This window comes from Cutaneotrichosporon oleaginosum (assembly GCF_008065305.1).
Source record: "Cutaneotrichosporon oleaginosum strain ATCC 20508 chromosome Unknown ATCC20508_contig03, whole genome shotgun sequence".
NCBI classification, from domain to species: Eukaryota; Fungi; Basidiomycota; class Tremellomycetes; order Trichosporonales; family Trichosporonaceae; genus Cutaneotrichosporon; species Cutaneotrichosporon oleaginosum.
Window position 1 is genome coordinate 1565849 of NW_027072172.1, and position 16435 is coordinate 1582283.

The 16435-nt window shown below is 62.6% G+C and overlaps 8 protein-coding genes across 8 annotated transcripts; 5 read left to right on the forward strand and 3 right to left on the reverse strand.

The window, feature by feature from the left end:
• Window positions 1-102: 102 nt before the first annotated feature.
• COLE_03826 (uncharacterized protein) lies at window positions 103-612 on the forward strand (the record flags this gene model as incomplete). The annotated part of the gene is made up of 1 exon (XM_018427323.2): window positions 103-612. One exon carries the CDS (start codon window positions 103-105, stop codon window positions 610-612), a length of 510 nt encoding a protein of 169 aa, XP_018279701.1.
• A 328-nt stretch (window positions 613-940) lies between these two features.
• On the forward strand, window positions 941-2446 carry COLE_03827 (uncharacterized protein; the record flags this gene model as incomplete). The annotated part of the gene is made up of 1 exon (XM_018427322.2): window positions 941-2446. One exon carries the CDS (start codon window positions 941-943, stop codon window positions 2444-2446), a length of 1506 nt encoding a protein of 501 aa, XP_018279702.1.
• A 372-nt stretch (window positions 2447-2818) lies between these two features.
• COLE_03828 (uncharacterized protein) lies at window positions 2819-3487 on the reverse strand (the record flags this gene model as incomplete). The annotated part of the gene is made up of 1 exon (XM_018422870.2): window positions 2819-3487. The coding sequence occupies one exon, from the start codon at window positions 3485-3487 to the stop codon at window positions 2819-2821; it is 669 nt and encodes a 222-aa protein (XP_018279703.1).
• Window positions 3488-3572: 85 nt separating this feature from the next.
• COLE_03829 (uncharacterized protein) lies at window positions 3573-3818 on the forward strand (the record flags this gene model as incomplete). Its single annotated transcript, XM_018422871.2, has 1 exon — window positions 3573-3818. One exon carries the CDS (start codon window positions 3573-3575, stop codon window positions 3816-3818), a length of 246 nt encoding a protein of 81 aa, XP_018279704.1.
• A 544-nt stretch (window positions 3819-4362) lies between these two features.
• COLE_03830 (uncharacterized protein) lies at window positions 4363-5799 on the forward strand (the record flags this gene model as incomplete). The annotated part of the gene is made up of 1 exon (XM_018425314.1): window positions 4363-5799. The coding sequence occupies one exon, from the start codon at window positions 4363-4365 to the stop codon at window positions 5797-5799; it is 1437 nt and encodes a 478-aa protein (XP_018279705.1).
• Window positions 5800-6001: 202 nt separating this feature from the next.
• Window positions 6002-8367, reverse strand: COLE_03831 (uncharacterized protein; the record flags this gene model as incomplete). The annotated part of the gene is made up of 3 exons (XM_018422872.2): window positions 6002-7997; window positions 8158-8298; window positions 8333-8367. The coding sequence occupies 3 exons, from the start codon at window positions 8365-8367 to the stop codon at window positions 6002-6004; spliced, it is 2172 nt and encodes a 723-aa protein (XP_018279706.1).
• Window positions 8368-9034: 667 nt separating this feature from the next.
• On the reverse strand, window positions 9035-10586 carry COLE_03832 (uncharacterized protein; the record flags this gene model as incomplete). Its single annotated transcript, XM_018422873.2, has 6 exons — window positions 9035-9386; window positions 9436-9620; window positions 9655-9916; window positions 9951-10137; window positions 10181-10298; window positions 10332-10586. 6 exons carry the CDS (start codon window positions 10584-10586, stop codon window positions 9035-9037), a joined length of 1359 nt encoding a protein of 452 aa, XP_018279707.2.
• An 850-nt stretch (window positions 10587-11436) lies between these two features.
• On the forward strand, window positions 11437-13626 carry COLE_03833 (uncharacterized protein; the record flags this gene model as incomplete). Its single annotated transcript, XM_018422874.2, has 10 exons — window positions 11437-11529; window positions 11569-11633; window positions 11684-11910; window positions 11943-12222; window positions 12259-12362; window positions 12399-12471; window positions 12507-12871; window positions 12913-13019; window positions 13057-13413; window positions 13447-13626. 10 exons carry the CDS (start codon window positions 11437-11439, stop codon window positions 13624-13626), a joined length of 1851 nt encoding a protein of 616 aa, XP_018279708.1.
• Window positions 13627-16435: the final 2809 nt, after the last annotated feature.

A 16435-nucleotide genomic window follows, 5' to 3' on the forward strand; every position in this document is an offset into this window, starting at 1 on the left:
TGGTGGGGGGGGGGGGGGAGCGGCAGCGAATGAGATCGCGGGCGATAGAGTGCAAGTGGGCAGAGGCAGCCGCACGTCGCAGGTCTGGCAAGCGCAGGACACATGCCGTGGCTTGAGCGAGAGCGCGGAAGAGGAGAGCGACGGGGGAGAGATCAAGAGGGAGATACGATTCCTCGGAGTTGCCGCCTGTCATCTACACCTCTCTCTCTCCCCGTGGGGACCTCGCCCTATGCGCTAGTCGCTCATTTCAGGCACAAAGCCTGGATTCCACTGTCTTTCTGCTCTCTCCGCGTAATCTCGTACACCACATTGCCCTCCTCGCTGTCGCGTCGCCGTTCACCTCTCCGCTCTCATCGGGGGGTCTTCAGGGCGGTCCGGCCGCGTCGGCCTGCGCTGCACTGCGATGACGAGCGGACGGCGTGCCGAGGCTACCAGAGCGGACTGAGTGTGCGACGTCGCCACGTTGCATCTCGGTGCAAGCTGGAAGAAACAGGGTCAGGCAGAATGCCGCCTTGGCTGTCACCTCTCGCGTACTCTCGACGAGGCGGAAGATGGCGGCGGCGGCGGCGGCGGCGCCACTTGCACAGATCGCCTTGCCAGTGCCAGGGCTAGGGCCTCGGGCATCGGTTTAGCCTGGGCTGGCCCGCGTCCCAAGGTGAATAATCACGAGCGCGCGGCACCCGGCACGCCGCCGTACGCCGTACGCCGTGTTTAACCTCTCCACTGCCACGTCCGGCTCGATCGGGAATGACCCGGCGATCGCCCATGTCTACCACGTTTTTCCAACCCGGAGCAAGAGTTGCCGTGCTGATTCCGCCTCAAGACGCATGTGCATTTCCATTCTCACTCCTATCCTCGTTCCCACACTCTCCCAAGCTCCCAAGGCCGCACAAAGCAAGCAGCGTGGCGGCACAGACTCTCTCTGTCTCGGTTTCGAGGCATGACGTCGTCCCCCAGCCGCCCCGGATCGCCCATTCCGGCCTCACCACCGGCTACCCCCTGGGCGGCAGGTATCCGGTCCTCGTCCCCTCTCCGGCCATGGCCGGCCACCAAACTACGGCCATGGCCGCTACTTCACTCGCTATCGCTACCACTCCTCCCCTCATCGCCCTCCACTCCCACCACCACCATGCCCACGGCCCTCACGCTGCGCCGAGGCGCCTACACCGGCCCGACCGGCCGCTCCGCGGCGCTCAACAATGCGCTCTCCGTCCCAGCGCTCCTCCTCATCCTCGCCTCCCTCCCCGCCAACGTCCTGCGGTACCTCTTCACCCGTCCGCGCGGCTTCACGCTGAAGACGTTCATCATCTTCCGTGTGCTGCGCTACCTCTCGCTGCTCGTGCCCGTCCTCCCGCCGCCCGAGACACGGGCCGCGCGCTGGGCGGTGCCGAGCACAGCCGGCCGCCGCCCCGCCCTCAAAGTCGAGGTCGTGACGGCCGCGCCCGCGCTCGCCTCTTGGCGTGTGCACTACGCCGCGGGCCCCGCCAAAGCCATCGACATGCCCGGCTTCCTCCTCACGCCGTCGGGCGTCGCGAGCGGCCCCGCACGCCCAGACGAGCGCATAGTCCTCTACATCCACGGCGGCGCCTACATCCGTGGCCACCCGCTGTGGACGGCTTTCCCGCACCGCCTCGCGGCCGAGACCGGCCACCGCGTCTATTGCGCGCAGTACCGCAAGTCGCTGACGGACGACACGGCGTTCCCCGCGCCGCTGCTCGACGCGCTCGCGGCATGGGCACACGTCACCGGCATGGGCTTTTCGGCGGCACAGATCGTCGTCACCGGCGACTCGGCGGGCGCGCACCTCGCCCTCGCCCTCGTCACCCAGCTGCATGCGCTTGGCCAGCCGCTGCCTGGCGGCCTCGCCCTCATCTCCCCTTGGGTCGACTTTACGTGCGGCTTCCCCAGTTGGGAGCGGCACACCCTCGACTACCTCACCAAAGACAAGCTGCGCAAGGCGATCGCCAGTGCCACGCGGCACTACGCGGACGAGGAGAAGCGCGGCGCATTCTTCTCCCCCGCCCTCGCGGAGGACGGGCACTGGCGCTTCCTGCGTGACACGCCAGTGTTCGTGACGTACGGCGGCATCGAAGTGTTTTCGGACGAAGACAAGGCACTTGTCGAAGGCATGCGCGCCAGCGGCGTGACCGTCAAGGTGTGGAAGGTGAGTGCGGCGTGTGGCGTGTGGCGTGTGGCGAGCGGCGAGCACGCACTCATGGTCTTGGTGCCCAAGTATCCGGCTACATGTAGCCGGCGCAGTAGCTCGGAAATAGCTGCCGATGCGGAAATAGCACTGCTGACATCACCAGGACGAGCACGGAGTCCACGACACGCCCATCATCGACTGCGTGGTGCCGACGAAGACGCAGGCATTCGCGCATTACCGCGACGGTGTGCTCGACATTCTGCACACGGAGGTGGCGGGCCCCAATGCGGCGGACGCTGAGAAGGAGAAGGGTGACGACCGCAACCAGGTTCCCCTCAGTCCGTACAAGGCTGAGAGCGAGAGCAGCGGCGTGCTGGTCGACGAGGCGGATGCGGCCTCGGAGCGCGAGGGCGAGGTTGAGGACCATGCGGAGTGAGAAGACCACGAGGATGAGGGGTGGGGAGTCGCGGTAGGAGTATGGGGGTGGGTTGTATGTGTACCTCGGTAGTTTGAATGAGATGTGGTCGATGTTGCCCGATATTGTAGATGGACCACCAGCTGCTACCGCTCGCTCGTCTCCGACGATGTGCACCGCCGTCACACCCAAAGCTCGAACAACCCACAGGCAAACACAGATACATCACTTCTATACTACACACGCAGAAAGAACCCCTACTGCTGCTGCGGCTTCTTGCTTCCTCCAAGGAAGTCTGCGGCGCTGAAGCCCTCGGGGGCCGCAATCTCGACAATGGGGTCCTCGCGCGCATCGTACTCGAGGCGGAGTGCGCGCGTCATGACGGCGTGCATGCCGTACAGGCATGTAATGTACGTAAACTCCATGATCTCGACGTCGTCCATGAACGTCTTGAGCTTGTCGTACACTTCGAGGGGCACGCGCCCGTCGCCCATCATCAGCGCGTCGGTGTATGCGAGCACAGTGCGCTCCTTGTCGTCGTAGCAGTCTGCGACGGCCCAGAATGCGATGCTGCGGATCTTGGCCTCGGACACGCCGAGCCCGCGCAGCGACTTGCAGTGCTGCGAGAAGACGAATTGCGAGCCTTTGACCCAGCCGGCGCGCGTTTGGCCCAGCTCGCGCAGCACGGGGTCCAGCTTGCGCTCAGGGTTGCGGTACAGCTTGAAGCCGTCGGTGCAGTGCTTGAAGATGTCGGGCGTGAGCGCAAACGTCGGCCACCAGTCGCCGGGCGTGCCGGTCGCTGTGCCGCGCTCTTTGACCGGGTCCCGGTCCCCGAAGAGCTTGTTGTAGTACTCCAAGACGTTGGGGTCGGTGACTTGGGCGCGGGGGACTTCGCGGAGGATAGGGGGCTTGCGCTCGTTGGACATGGTGGGGTGTTGGGGGGGGGGGTGGGGTTGAATGGACGAGGAGGGTGGGTGAGAATGAGATACCAGAGCGTCGTCGTCTTGCAGCATGGCTTGCATATATACTCCTGCTCACTCTACCCCTGTGTCCCCCTCGCTACCACTCACGGCCAAGCCCGCGCCTCGTCACTCATGTTGCGGTCAGCGGGCACACGGGTCGTCAGGAGAGGTTGGAGAGGGTCAGCAGATCGGCTGGAACTCGGGGTGCGGGGTTGGACCGAGGAGAGTGCGTGGCAAGGCGCGGGAGGAGTGGGTGGGCAGGAGAGAGGTGGCGGAATGCAGTCAGCTGAGATGATGTTGTCAGGAATGTCGGATCAGGCAAAGCCGAAATCCGGTGAGATAAGCTGGAATCATGTCACCGAGGTGTGTGGCGATCGGCGACGATTAATAAATGGCAAGATGGTGGTTTGGGGGATGGTATAAGCAAGTGCCAAGTGCCGAGTGTACGAGCGAGCGTTGCATTGCCCATATCATGTCCGAGATGCCCGTCGCCGCAGCGTTCCACGGCCAGGAGCGAACGTGATAGCGAGCACAGTACTCAGCTGCGTATCTCGACCACGTCTCCCTTGCCAATGGTGGCCGATCTCACCTCCGCCGTCTCCCGACCACCAGTGCTCAGTGCTCGCTACTCATGGTATGCATCAGTGACCAGTAAGTGTCCGTCCTCCTCGCACTCCGCAGCTTCCAGCAATCTCCATGCCGCTCTCGTCATCCAAGCCACTTGGGCCCCGCGCACCCCGACCCCGGTGATGACGACGCACTGATCGCGTACACCTCCGCATCTCTTCGCCAACTCAATCAAACTGACTCATTCACTAACTCTCATCTCCCTCTCACCCATGGTCGACCTCCTCCGCCCCTTCCGCCGCGACAAGCGGCCCCCGAAGCCCACAGCAGTAAACGAGCACGCGCCCTCCGGCATCGCATCGACGCTCCCCTCGCGCACTCACCTCCGCATGCGCACAAGGTCAGAACCTCACCTCCGCCGCGCCGAACCCACCCTCCCGCGCTGCACATGTGGACATCCCGACCTTCCACCCGCGCATCCCTTCGACGCACCGCACCCGCCGCTGCCCTCGCCCCCGTCATACGCGTCGCCGCTGTCGCCGCACATGTCGCCTCACATGTCGTCGTTCATCCCGTCGCCCAGCCTATTGCCGTCTCCCTCTCCACGCATGCCCCCGCCCTCGCCGCGCATGCCCTCTCCTTTCCCTCATCTATCAGCACCCTCACCACGCATGCCCCCCTCACCCATGCCGCCGTTGCGCATGTCCTGCCCGCCTGGCATCTCCCCCGCGCCCAGCCCCGGGCGGCCCAGACCCCATTCCCTCCCCCCGACATCCTACGACGTGTTCGCGCTCTCCCCTCCTCTCTCGCCCACCCTCTCCCTCTCTCCCTCTCCCTCCTTGAGCCTGTCGCCATCCACCCGCCGCCGCTCCTTCGACCCCCGCCTCGCAGCATGGGACGCAGCAAATGCCCGCCGCACACTGCCCCCACGGCGCGCGAGCATGGCCCTCCCACTCGCTGTCCCCGCCCTGCGGCTTTCAAGCCCGCCCATCCCCCGCCTCCCGCCCGGCGCGCAACCCCCCGCTCCTCCGGGAACATCACGGGCGCGCATCGCGCTCATGTCCGGCGCGCCGCCGAACCCGCAGATCGAGAAGAGAGGGAGCGCGCCGCCCATGCCCCTCGACGAACCCCCCGCCGTGCCCCCCGTCCGCCCCGCCCGCCCACACTCCCCCTCGAGCACGCCGTCACCCGCTCCACCCCCGCCGTTGCCGAGGGATGGCAGCATCTCGACCATGTCCCTCCCCCGCCCTGCCATTTCCGCCGTGTCGCCCTCGCCCTCGCCCTCGCCGCCCAGCCCGAGCCAGCCAAGCGTAGCAGAGCCTAGACAAGTCACGGCGCCCCATGCGCTGCCACATTCCAAGCTCTCCGTCGCGGCCCTCGCAGAAGCCATCAAGCCTAAGCCCCCGGCCCCAGACTTGCCAGACAAGGCGGGCAGAGCAGACCCAGACGCGCCCACGCCCAAGCGCGCGGCTGTCTGGCCAAGCGCGACCGAGGCGCCCCGCCCCATCCTCCACTCTACGTCGAGGCTTGCGCCTGCCTCCCGCTCCACGCCCCCCTCAACTCTCACTCCAACACTCACTACAGCCCAGCCCTTCTCCCCCCGCCAAACGAACGCCGCACCCGCCTCCCACTTCCTGCCCCCTCCCGCACTCCCTCCCGGCGCCCGCGCAGTGCGGACCCCGCCGAGTGTACGCCCTCTCCTCGCATAGATAAGCCCGCGAGGCTCTATGCTCCGACCCGCCCTCAAGCCGGGCTTCGGATGCTGGGCGCGCCTCAAGTCGACACGCGTCCATATCATCGCCTCTCATGTGGTAGGATTGCATGCATATGCTACATATCCCTATACCCCTCCCTCATACCCTTCACACCCTCATACCCCTCCGCTCACTGACCGCTCGGTTCCCCCACTCGCTAGCCCCGCAGCGCCACAGGCGGCGGGAGCAGCGGAATCGCGTCCATCTCGAACGACGCGGCCTTGAACGCCGCCTCGACCGCCGGGTCCAGCCCCTCCGCCTCCGGGCCACCAGGCAGGAAGGCGGACCACGGGTCGTCCCAGCTCCAGCCGCCTTGTGCTCCACTGGCGGCGGGCTTGCCAGCCCCGCCGAAGGCAGATCCCGCGGGGGGCTTGCCGATCGCGGTCCCGTTTTGCTGCCCGAAAGCGCTGGCAGGGGCGGAGGAGCCAAATGCGGACGTCGCCGGCTTGGCCTGCCCAAACGCACTCGCCGACCCGAAGGCACTGGTGCCGGCGGCCGGGGTTGAGCCGAACGCACCCGCAGGAGTCGAGCCGAAAGCGCTTGTGGCGGCAGCCGAGGTAGACCCAAATGCGCTTGTGGGTGCAGACGAACCAAATGCACTCGTAGGTGCAGGTGGCGTGGAGCCGAATGCACTCGCGGCTGGCGCGGAGGACGTCGAACCAAATGCACTCTGGGCAGGTGCAGGGGGCGTCGAGCCGAATGCGCTGGGCGCCGGGGTCGATGCCGTCGCGGCGGTGCCGAATGCTGATGTAGAAGGCTTGCTGAATGCGCTCTGGCCAAACGCGGAGGGCTGCGACGCCTGCCCGAAAGCAGACGTCGGCGCAGCAGACCCGAAGGCGGACTGGGGCTGCGTCTGCGAGGGCTGCGAGGGCTGCCCAAAACCCTGCGGGGTCGAACTCTGGCCAAAGGCGGACTGGCCGAACCCAGACGCGGGCTTGCCAAATGCTGACTGCCCAAACCCGCCTGCTGCCGGGGCAGCGTTCGCGCTCCCAAACGCGCTCGTGGGAGCCGCGCTCCCGAAAGCACTAGTCGCGGTGCTGCTGCCAAACGCACTGGACGTCGTCGTTGTGTTATTGTTTGTAGTTGTGTTGCTGCCAAAGGCGCTGGTCGGCGCGCCGAATGCCCCCGTCGCGGGCTTGCCGAACGCGCTCTGTCCGAAGGCGGAGCCCTGCGTCGTCGAGGCCCCAAACGCGCTCTGTCCGAATCCTGTCCCGGCTGCGGGCGCCGTCGTAGACTTGCCAAATGCGCTTTGCCCGAAGCCGGCGCCGGGCGCGGGAGTCGTGGTCGAAGAGCCGAATCCCCCTTGCGTCTGAGAGGACTGCCCAAACGCGCTGGATCCAAATGCGCTGCCGCCGGGCTTCTGCCCGAATGCGCTCTGCCCGAAGGCTGACCCGGCCTGTGGCGTAGAACTTGACCCAAATGCGGACGTCGTCTGGGTCTGAGGCGCGGCATTGCCAAACGCGCCGCTGGATGACCCGCTCCCAAATGCAGTTTGGCCAAATGTAGAGCCCCCGGGCTTCTGGCCAAACGCGCTCTGCCCGAACGCGCTCCCTGTACCGGGCGTGGTCCCAAATCCCCCGGATCCAGATCCAGATCCAGATCCAGATCCAGAGCCAAATGCTGAAGTCCCAAACGCGCTCTTCACGGGAGAAGAAGAAGTCCCAAACGCTCCTGAGGGCTTCTGTCCAAAGCTTGAGCTGCCAAACGCGCTGGGTCCGGCCGTTGCGCCAAAGGCACTGCCACTAGCCGCGCCGCTTGCTCCACTGCCAAACGCACTATGCCCAAATCCTCCGCTCCCCGCGGTGGTGTTGGTTCCGCTCAACACGGCAGCTTCTGAAAAGTCTGCGGGCCGAGGACCGCCCAGTGCCCCGTCCTTGAAGCGCACGTCGTGTAGCCGCTCCGCAGCCCTCGTAACCTGGCTCAGATTGCGCAGAGCATTGTCGAGGGTATTCTTGGCGTTATTGAACACTTGCGCTTCCTCTTCAATGTACGCCTGCGCGTTGCCAGCCTTCAGCGCCTGCACGCTCTTCCACCGCAACTCCTCGGCCGAGACGTCGGTGCCAAGTACGTTCGGCTCGTATTTTGCCGCGCCAAAGACGGAGGCGGGCCATTGTGGGCGCTCGGGGCCGAGCTCGAGACGGATGGTGTCCTCGCTGGTGTGAGTTCAGAACAAGGAGAAGGTGGGGTGGAGAGGGCAGGGGTTAGTGAGGGGTTGTGGGACGAGGGGACCCAGAGGCTGTGGCAAGAGCGACGCGCCAACACCTCGAGTTTCCCAAGGAACTTCGAGAGCGGACGACGCTGGTAGATGCTCACTTAAACTGGTACTTGGTTGTCTGGGAGCGTGATCCCAGCGGTTGCATGTTTGTGGTTGAGAAGCTGCTGGCTCCGCTGAATCCGCCCCGCGAGTCGCGTGGTGGGTGCGCGAAGCGGCAGTTGGAGCCAAAGCGACAGTTGCTGCTGTCAGCTGCTGCCAAACCATCTTGCCTACCCAGAAAGATAGTGCCGGCAGACCTGTTGAGACATGGCGATATGGGGAATGTTGATGTAAGATGATCCAAGTTGTCTTTTTTTAGGTGGCGACTCTACGTGCCTTGCCAAACTTGTTTCGGCCTCCGTTAGTGATTCGCCACTAAAACCACCTACGGTATAATTCCCAGAGCACAATCCCTCCCTGCGAGAGTTCCGAAACAAATACTGCAGTCTGGAGAGTTTCGTAACAGATACTGTCGTCTGCGAGAGTTTCGAAACAAATACATGACTACAGTACTCTACACGTCTATGCCTAAGCTGGCCTAGGTGACGCTCATGGGGCTACCGGCGCGACTTGTCCGGCCAACGTTCCACGTCTCAGGAATACCGCCGAACAGCTTGGGCTTGACACCGTTGACCAAGCCGTCGTCCGGCGCCTTTCCGCCATTGAGCAACATTGTAGGGTCCCATGTCCCATCGCCTACGCGCGACGAGAAAAAGGTGCGCTTCTTGCGCCCATCCCCCTCGCTCCCTTCTGGCGATAGGGATGCCTGGCGCTTGCTGGCCGGGTAGCCGTTGACACGAGGCCGCGGGTTCGGGCGCAACGGCAACCCTCCTTGCCGCCGCGCGCGGCTGCGGTGGGCGTGCGCGCCGATGTCAGAGTCCGAGTCAGACTCCGACTCCTCGCCGCCGCCGTTGCGCTGGCGGAAGATTTCTAGAGTCAGCGTAAGCGTTGATTCGACCTACTTCTTATGCGCTGGTCCAACTCGTTGTCCGGGTCGTCATCGTCGTCTTCCTTGCTGATGCCCAAGACGCGCGAAAGGGGCTTGCTGGATACCTCGCGCATTTGTACGCCTGGCGCGTGAGGAAGCTGGCGCAGGTTCTCAAACACCTGGCGCTTAAGCGCCTCCAGGTACTCAGGTGGGTTGTGATCGTCGACGTTGGTCGGCAGAACCTCTAGCTTGTATCTTGGTCCAAAGTATTCCATGTATCGGTTGAAGGGGAGGTCTTCTGGAAGCTCGACGCCGCACATGATCGAAGTCTCCTTCGTCCACGCCTTCGAGACGTTCTTGCTATTAACGTCAGCGAGTGGTTCTTCGCACAGGACAATGATCAACTCACATGGTGTAGCCTCCGCCCCCTACCATCATCACAGGGACGTTGAAGGATCGCACATAGCGAGCGCACATGGAGTGGCCGTCGAGAGTGAGATTGAAGCCACCCAGCTTGTCACCTGACAGAGAGTCGGCTCCCAGCTGCAGGACGACGGCTCCGGGACGGAAGGTGTCCATGATCTGCTTAATGATCTGCGGTCAGCTGTAGAAACATCGCGGATCTTACAGGCTTGAACACCGAGTGATAGGTGGCGTCGGTGATGCCGTCGCGAAGAGGGACGTTGACAGCGTAGCCCTTGCCGCGCTTAATACCAGTATCGCGCACGTCACCAGTGCCGGGGAAGAACTCGCCGAAACGGTGGAAAGAACAAGTCATGACGCGATCGGTGGTGTAAAAGGCCTCCTCTACACCATCGCCGTGATGAACGTCGACGTCAATATAGAGCACGCGCGGGTGTATGCGAAGCAGCTCAAGAATGCCCAGGACGCTGGTATTAGCGGTGCAGCGTGTCTCGAACTCACATATCATTGACGTAGCAGAAACCAGAAGCCTCCGACTTCTTCGCGTGGTGCAAGCCGCCAGCCCAGTTCACAGCCACATCCGCATGGCCGGAGTTGAGCTTCTCTGCAGCACCAAGGGAGCCACCGGCCGAGATCGTGCAGAACTCGAACACGCCCTCGAAGGCGGGACAATCTTCGCCAGTAAGGCCTGGAAGTCAGCGGCGACCCTCGACATCATGTAGACAACTTACACCTGGTGCCGCCGCCGGTGAGCGCATCCGCGGTCTCAGGGGTGACCGCTTCGAGGAGATCGATGTACTCGTCGGTATGGAACTTGGTCATGTCAGTCTTTGTGGCGCGGCGGGGCCTCTGTCTGTCAGCGCTGCTGGCAAGCGTACGCACAAAAACTTGCATGGCCTTGCCGCGTGAGCCATTCATGATGCGGCGCTCCCACTTGGCTGCCTCCTGCATTTCCTCGTCCATGCCGGCGGTGGGGTCATTGAGCGCGCGCATCCCTTCGCCCACCTCGTCGGGTGCGTCGTACTCTTGCTCATCGCACAATCCGTAGTTGGAAACGAGGTTGTGCGTCATGCGGATACGGTGCGGCTTCATGGGGTGACCCAGGAAGAAGTGATAGTTGCCAACATCGTCTGTCATTAGCGGTGGAGGAGTGGCGACCCACGGTCATAGAAACTGCGCGTCAGTTTAGCTGAGAGGGGTGACTCACTAGGCGACACGACGGTTGTTGCGGTCGGGGTTGTTGAGGTCCGTGGCCAAGTCCATGGGCTCAGTCCGCCTTGGGTCGGCTAGCGCAGCCATTGTGCTAGCTCAAGCGTGAGAGGATATAGCGCGAGCAAAGCAGGTGTGGAGGCGGTGGGTGTCGGGCAAACTGGAGCCGATGAGGTGTTGTGCGGGAGGGGATGATTTGGATGTGGGATGAAATTGTCGAAAGGCTCGCGAGGAGTAAGATAAAAGGAGATTGATGTATATGGATGGGAACTCGGGAGGAGTGATGAGTTGGGATGGATCAGAGGAGGATGGGGAGTGTAAGAAAGAGCGACGTCGGGACAACCACTCATCTCGACGGTGATGAGGGGGGGCACAAGCCGATTGTGAGTGTGGTCACGTGATTGTTAGGTGAGGATTTAGCTTTCCCACGGCCGCTTGGAATGGGGAGGTTGTGGGGCAGGGGTGGCTTTGGGCGACGGAGTTGACCGCCTGGGTGGAGGGAGGGTGGAGGGGAAAGGGTTCCCCCGCACACGCAGACACGCCACCGTATCACCGTATCACTCTCGGCATCCATAGGCACTCCAGCCGAGCACCATTCATCGATCAACGATCAACGACTCGATCCTCCCTCCTCTCCTCTCACCAGCCACAACGCATCCACTTCACCTCCAACCACTCCCTCACTGTCTGCTTGTTGTCCCTCGACGTTGCTTTGTCCAGCTCAACGCTGCTTATTTGATAAACTAGACACTCTACACTCCCATCGTCGCCACTCGTCATGCTGTCACGGGCGCGAATCAGGCTGCGGCTCTCGCCCAAGCTTGCCGCGCGACTCAACTCCACCGTCGCGCCCACCAGGTCGCCAAAGGACGTGAGTTACGCGTCGATAGGCAACCCACTGATGCACAAGCTCTTCAATCATCTATCTCAATACGTGATCGGTCAGGATGCGGCGAAGAAGGTCTTGTCGGTGGCGTGAGTACCCACCCTGCCTCCCGCCCGTAGTGGTGCCTGACCCTCCTAAGTGTGTTCAACCACTACCGCCGCATCGAGCCACGCATCAACCCCGCTCCCGAGCCCATGGCTGCCATGATGCCCACATCTCCGGCCTTTGACAGCAAGGACGCCGTACATGTGCCGTCGTCGTTTGACGCCGACTTTGAGAAGACGAACGGCATCCCAGACGCGACGTTGGTGGCGGACTCGTCAGACCCCACCCTCACGCATAGCATCGCTGAGGAGAAGTGGAGCAGTACGTCTGGCAAAGGTGAATGCTGATGGAAGCAAGGGGGAGCGGGTATTTCTCGTCACGCCGACCCCCTCCTACGCTCCTCGCGCGGGTGGGCCGTCGGACGCGGGAGGAAGGTGCCGCTACTGTGACCGAAGACTCAAAGGCAGAGGAGCGCTCGCGAAAGCGCAAGGTCGACGAAGAGCGACGCGAGGCCAAACGGGTTGAGGAGGAAGCTCGGGCGCGTCGCGCTGAGGAGCTTAACGAAGCCATGGGTCAAAGGCCCCTCCCGGAAGACATCGATGTCACCGTCGAGAAGAGCAACGTTCTTGTCGTGTAAGGCAGAGTTCTCATCCAGAAGCTGACACGTAGCGGCCCGACGGGTACCGGCAAGACATTGATGGCAAAGACCCTTGCACGGGCCCTTGATGTGCCGTTCGTTTCGTGCGACGCGACAACTTACACGCAAGCAGGATGTGGGTCGAACGAGAAGGTGTTGGACTGACAGTCAGACGTCGGCGAGGACGTGGAGAGCTGCATCCTTCGACTTCTACAGGCAGCGGACTATGATGTTGGGCGGGCTGAGTGAGCTCTAGCGTTGTTGGCCAACTAACATGCAGGGTTGGCATCGTGCACATCGACGAGGTGGACAAGCTCGCTCGCCGGGGTGGCAACGAGCTCGGCACGTGGGGTGGTGGCCGCGATGTCGGCGGCGAGGGTGTTCAGCAAGCTCTGCTACGCATCCTCGAGGGCACGACAGTGACTCTATCGGCGAAGGCTGCGCCCATTGGGTCGAACCCGCCTTCTCCCAGCGCCCACACGAATTCGCTAGGACCTAGCAGCCCGCCCAAGTCGGAATCGACTTTCCCAGAGGCGCCAGAGTGGAATCCCAACAACCCGATGAACCGAACTTTCGGCAACGCGCCCGGCAAGAAGGGCGTGCGGGAAGGTCTGCCGGGCTTCAGTGGCGGCGGCAGCAGCCCGCGTGAGTGTGGCTTGACAAATTGAGTGTTGAGCTGACGGCAGCCAACAAGGGAGACACCTATGTCGTCGACACAAGCAACATCCTGTTCATCCTTTCCGGCGCATTCGTGGGACTGGACCCCATTATCCAGCGCAGGCTAGGCAAGGGGGTAAGCCTGCCAGCATCTCGCGTCAGCTAACGCACAGTCGATAGGCTTTGGCGCCCCACTCTCGAGCCCCGTCGTCACTGGTACGCTCAAGCCGACCATGGCCGACCTGAAGGACTATGGTCTTATTCCCGAGTTCCTGGGGCGTTTGCCCATCGTGTCCTCTCTCCACCCGTTGGCAGTGGACGACCTGGTCCGCATCTTGACAGAGCCGCGCAACGCCCTTATCAAGCAGTACAAGGCACTCTTCCACCGCTACGGGTCTGAGCTGGTGTTTACCCGTCGTGCGCTGCAGGCGATTGCGCAGGAGGGTCTGGACAGAGGGGGTGGCGCGCGCGGACTGCGCGGTGTCCTCGAGGAAGTTCTTGTGGACGCCATGTTTGAGGTGCCTGGATCAGTCAGTCACGTTGGGCGATGGAGCTGACATCAGAGCGTGCGGTACTGTCTTATTACGCAGGCGGCGGTGCAGCGGCGTGAGCCAGCCATGTACTTTTCGCGGGGGAACCGGCACGCAATGATGGGTGTGATTGAGGAGGAAGACGACCTGCGTCGGCGGCCATCGCGGCCACAGATCTTTGTAGAGGAGGATCGGTTGCAGGCTGTTGGGTAAGGGAGTAGTATCATGTTGTATCGTTGTCAAGAAATGCATGCATCAAGCACAGTGCCAAGGCAGTGAGGGATCGAGGGAGGGGTATCTTTGGTCGTGGCGCGCGGCGCATGGCGTCGTCCGTGCGTTGTTTTCCCCTGCCATCCTGCTACTCTGCCATGTCTGTGCGAGATAAACCTACAGAGCTGCATCCTGCATCCTCGAGCTGGCTGCTGGCCATGTTGGCCACCTATGCCAGCGACATGCATGCAGAATATGGTCTCTTTAAATCATGCTGATCTCCTTAGACTTTGTCAACGCAAGTCTTGTCATCTCTCATGATCTCTCATCGCATCTCATCGCATCGTGTGATCTAAGCAGCGAGGGTAGAATGTGCCAGCTGCAACAAGAGAACCTGACTCTTCGGTGCGAGACACCATCTCATGCACCTCCCTCTAGGCCTCTAGGCGTCTACCTCGCTCGACCCCTTCATGCCCTCCATCCTCTTCAACCCTCTCCACTCCCCCATCCGGCTCATTTCCCATCGACAACGCACAGAGACTCCCCCCAACACCGCCGCCCGGTCCAAGCTCACCACCTGGCCACCACGGCCACCACGGCCACCTCCTCGCTCCTTCAACTCCTCCAGCCTCCAGTTCCTCTCAAAGTTGATCATTGCGCATCTCTCTCTCTTTCTCTCTCTCTCTCTCTCTCTCTATCTCTCGACTCAGTTCAAACACTCACACCCACACTGCATCACTCTCATTTCACGCATCTCTTACCTTCGTACACCCCAACTCATCAACAACGCCTCACCCCTCATCTGCCCCTCCTCCCCACTCCCCCCTCCCCCCTCCCCACTTCCCCCTCCCCATGCACCCCGCCCTACTCCTCTCCCTGTTCGCCTCCGCAGTCGTCGCCGAGCCAACTGGTTGGAACTGGGCATGTAGACCCGACCTTGCCGTGTGCAGCCGCTGCACCATCACTTGGACTGGAGCTAGTGCACCCGTCTCCGCGTGAGTTGCGCCACCTTCCTCCCTCATCCACTTTCTCACTTCACCCACCCCACGCCCCTCTTTCAGCCCCCTCTTCTTCAAACATCCCGCTCACACCCAGCAAAGTCGTCAACGCCGCAGGCGACACAGATGCCTGCGTTCTAAGCGCAACTGGCGACTCGTGTGTGTGGTCCGTCGATCTCCCGCCTAGAAGCATCGCGTCGGTAGTCGTGACCTCCAACGGCACTGATTACTCGCACATCCTTGGCCAAGTCGGGTGCCACGCCGACTGCCCAGCCTACGCCAACGTGTGTTCACAACCGAGCTCGAGCACATCGAGCTCAAGCAGCACGTCCACCTCGGACTCTACTGTTCCATCCTCCTTCTCTTCCTCCCCCTCCACCACCACGTCCTCACCTTCCACATCAGCCTCCACCTCGGAAACCACCAGTCAGCAAACGAGCCAGACGCCGGCGCCGAGCCAATCGAGTGAAGCGCCAAAACCTGACAAGGTCAAGACAACCACCAAAGTCTCCACGGCACCACCGACGCAGCTCACCACCACGGATGAACAGGGGCGCACCACCACAATTATCATACCTGGGGCAGTCACGACCAACATCACCACGGTCGACGAGGGGCCGAACTCTGGGTTAAGCACCGGCGCTGTGGCCGCAATCGCGTCCGTAAGCAGCATCGCCGGCCTCGCCTTGATCATCGGTGGGTGGTATGCATGCCGCAGAAGTCGGCGCCACAACGATGAGATCGAGCTCGAGGATTCGATCCTCTTTGGCCTGCCGCAGCACCCGTCGTCCACTGAGCCATTCTTTGCCTCTCGCAGCGATTCAGGAAAGTACGACGGGCAGGAAGTGCTTGGCTCCCCCTCGCAGCGGACGAGTGGATACACCGACCCGTACGCGCCATATGGTGCCGGTATCGCATCGACCTTCCCCACGCGCTACACGGACGGATTTTCTGAGCCCAACTCACCCGTCATGCGCCCGAGCTCGCGCACAAGCGCGCCAAACTCACCAGTGCTGGTGCCGCGCTCGCGCTCGCAGGCGTCGCTCGACCGCCTCTCGCGTCCTTCGAGTCTGGTCCAGGTGGCTGAGCCCGCCATTTCCGGCCCACCACCGCGATACAACGACGACGTCGCAGAGTTTGTGACCATCGGGACGCCCGTTACGATGCGGACGCTCGTACCGGGCCCGCGACACGCGCAAGGCGCCGGCGGCGTGTCTGACCGCCCGCGCAGCTGGGTGGATGTGAATGAGCACCGGCGTTCGATGAACCACGAGCAGATGGTCACGAGCGTGGCGCAATCGCGTGGATTACGAGACTTTGACGCGACGCAGCCGCTACTGAAGCGTTAGTGGGGGGCGATAAGGACGCGCATTATTATAGGTTAAAAGAGCCGTAGTTGGACGCTGGACACTACGTACACTGCCGGACATTTGTGTACAGAGTACGAGTTACGTCACCCTGGCTTGCACATGTGATGTGATGTCATTGTTGACGCGTCGGCTGTACCGGATAATTTGGCTCCACGCCAACCCCGACAGGGCAGCGTGCAGGGGAAGGCGATCGGGTGCAGTGTGTAGACTCGGGGTGAGCAGGGAGCAGACAGAGACACGTGCGTCTCGTACAGATGTGGAGATGTGGATGATGAGTGCTGCATGCATGATGGCGAGCGCGGAGCTGGACGCGGTGGGAGGATGCGAGGCGATGAGCGACTGCGGCAACGGCAGCGGAAGAGGGTGGCCTCGTGGGCCGGCCAACCCTGAGACCGGAAAGGACATTGTTGCCGCATTCCATCGCCCGTCCATCCTAGTCGTTTC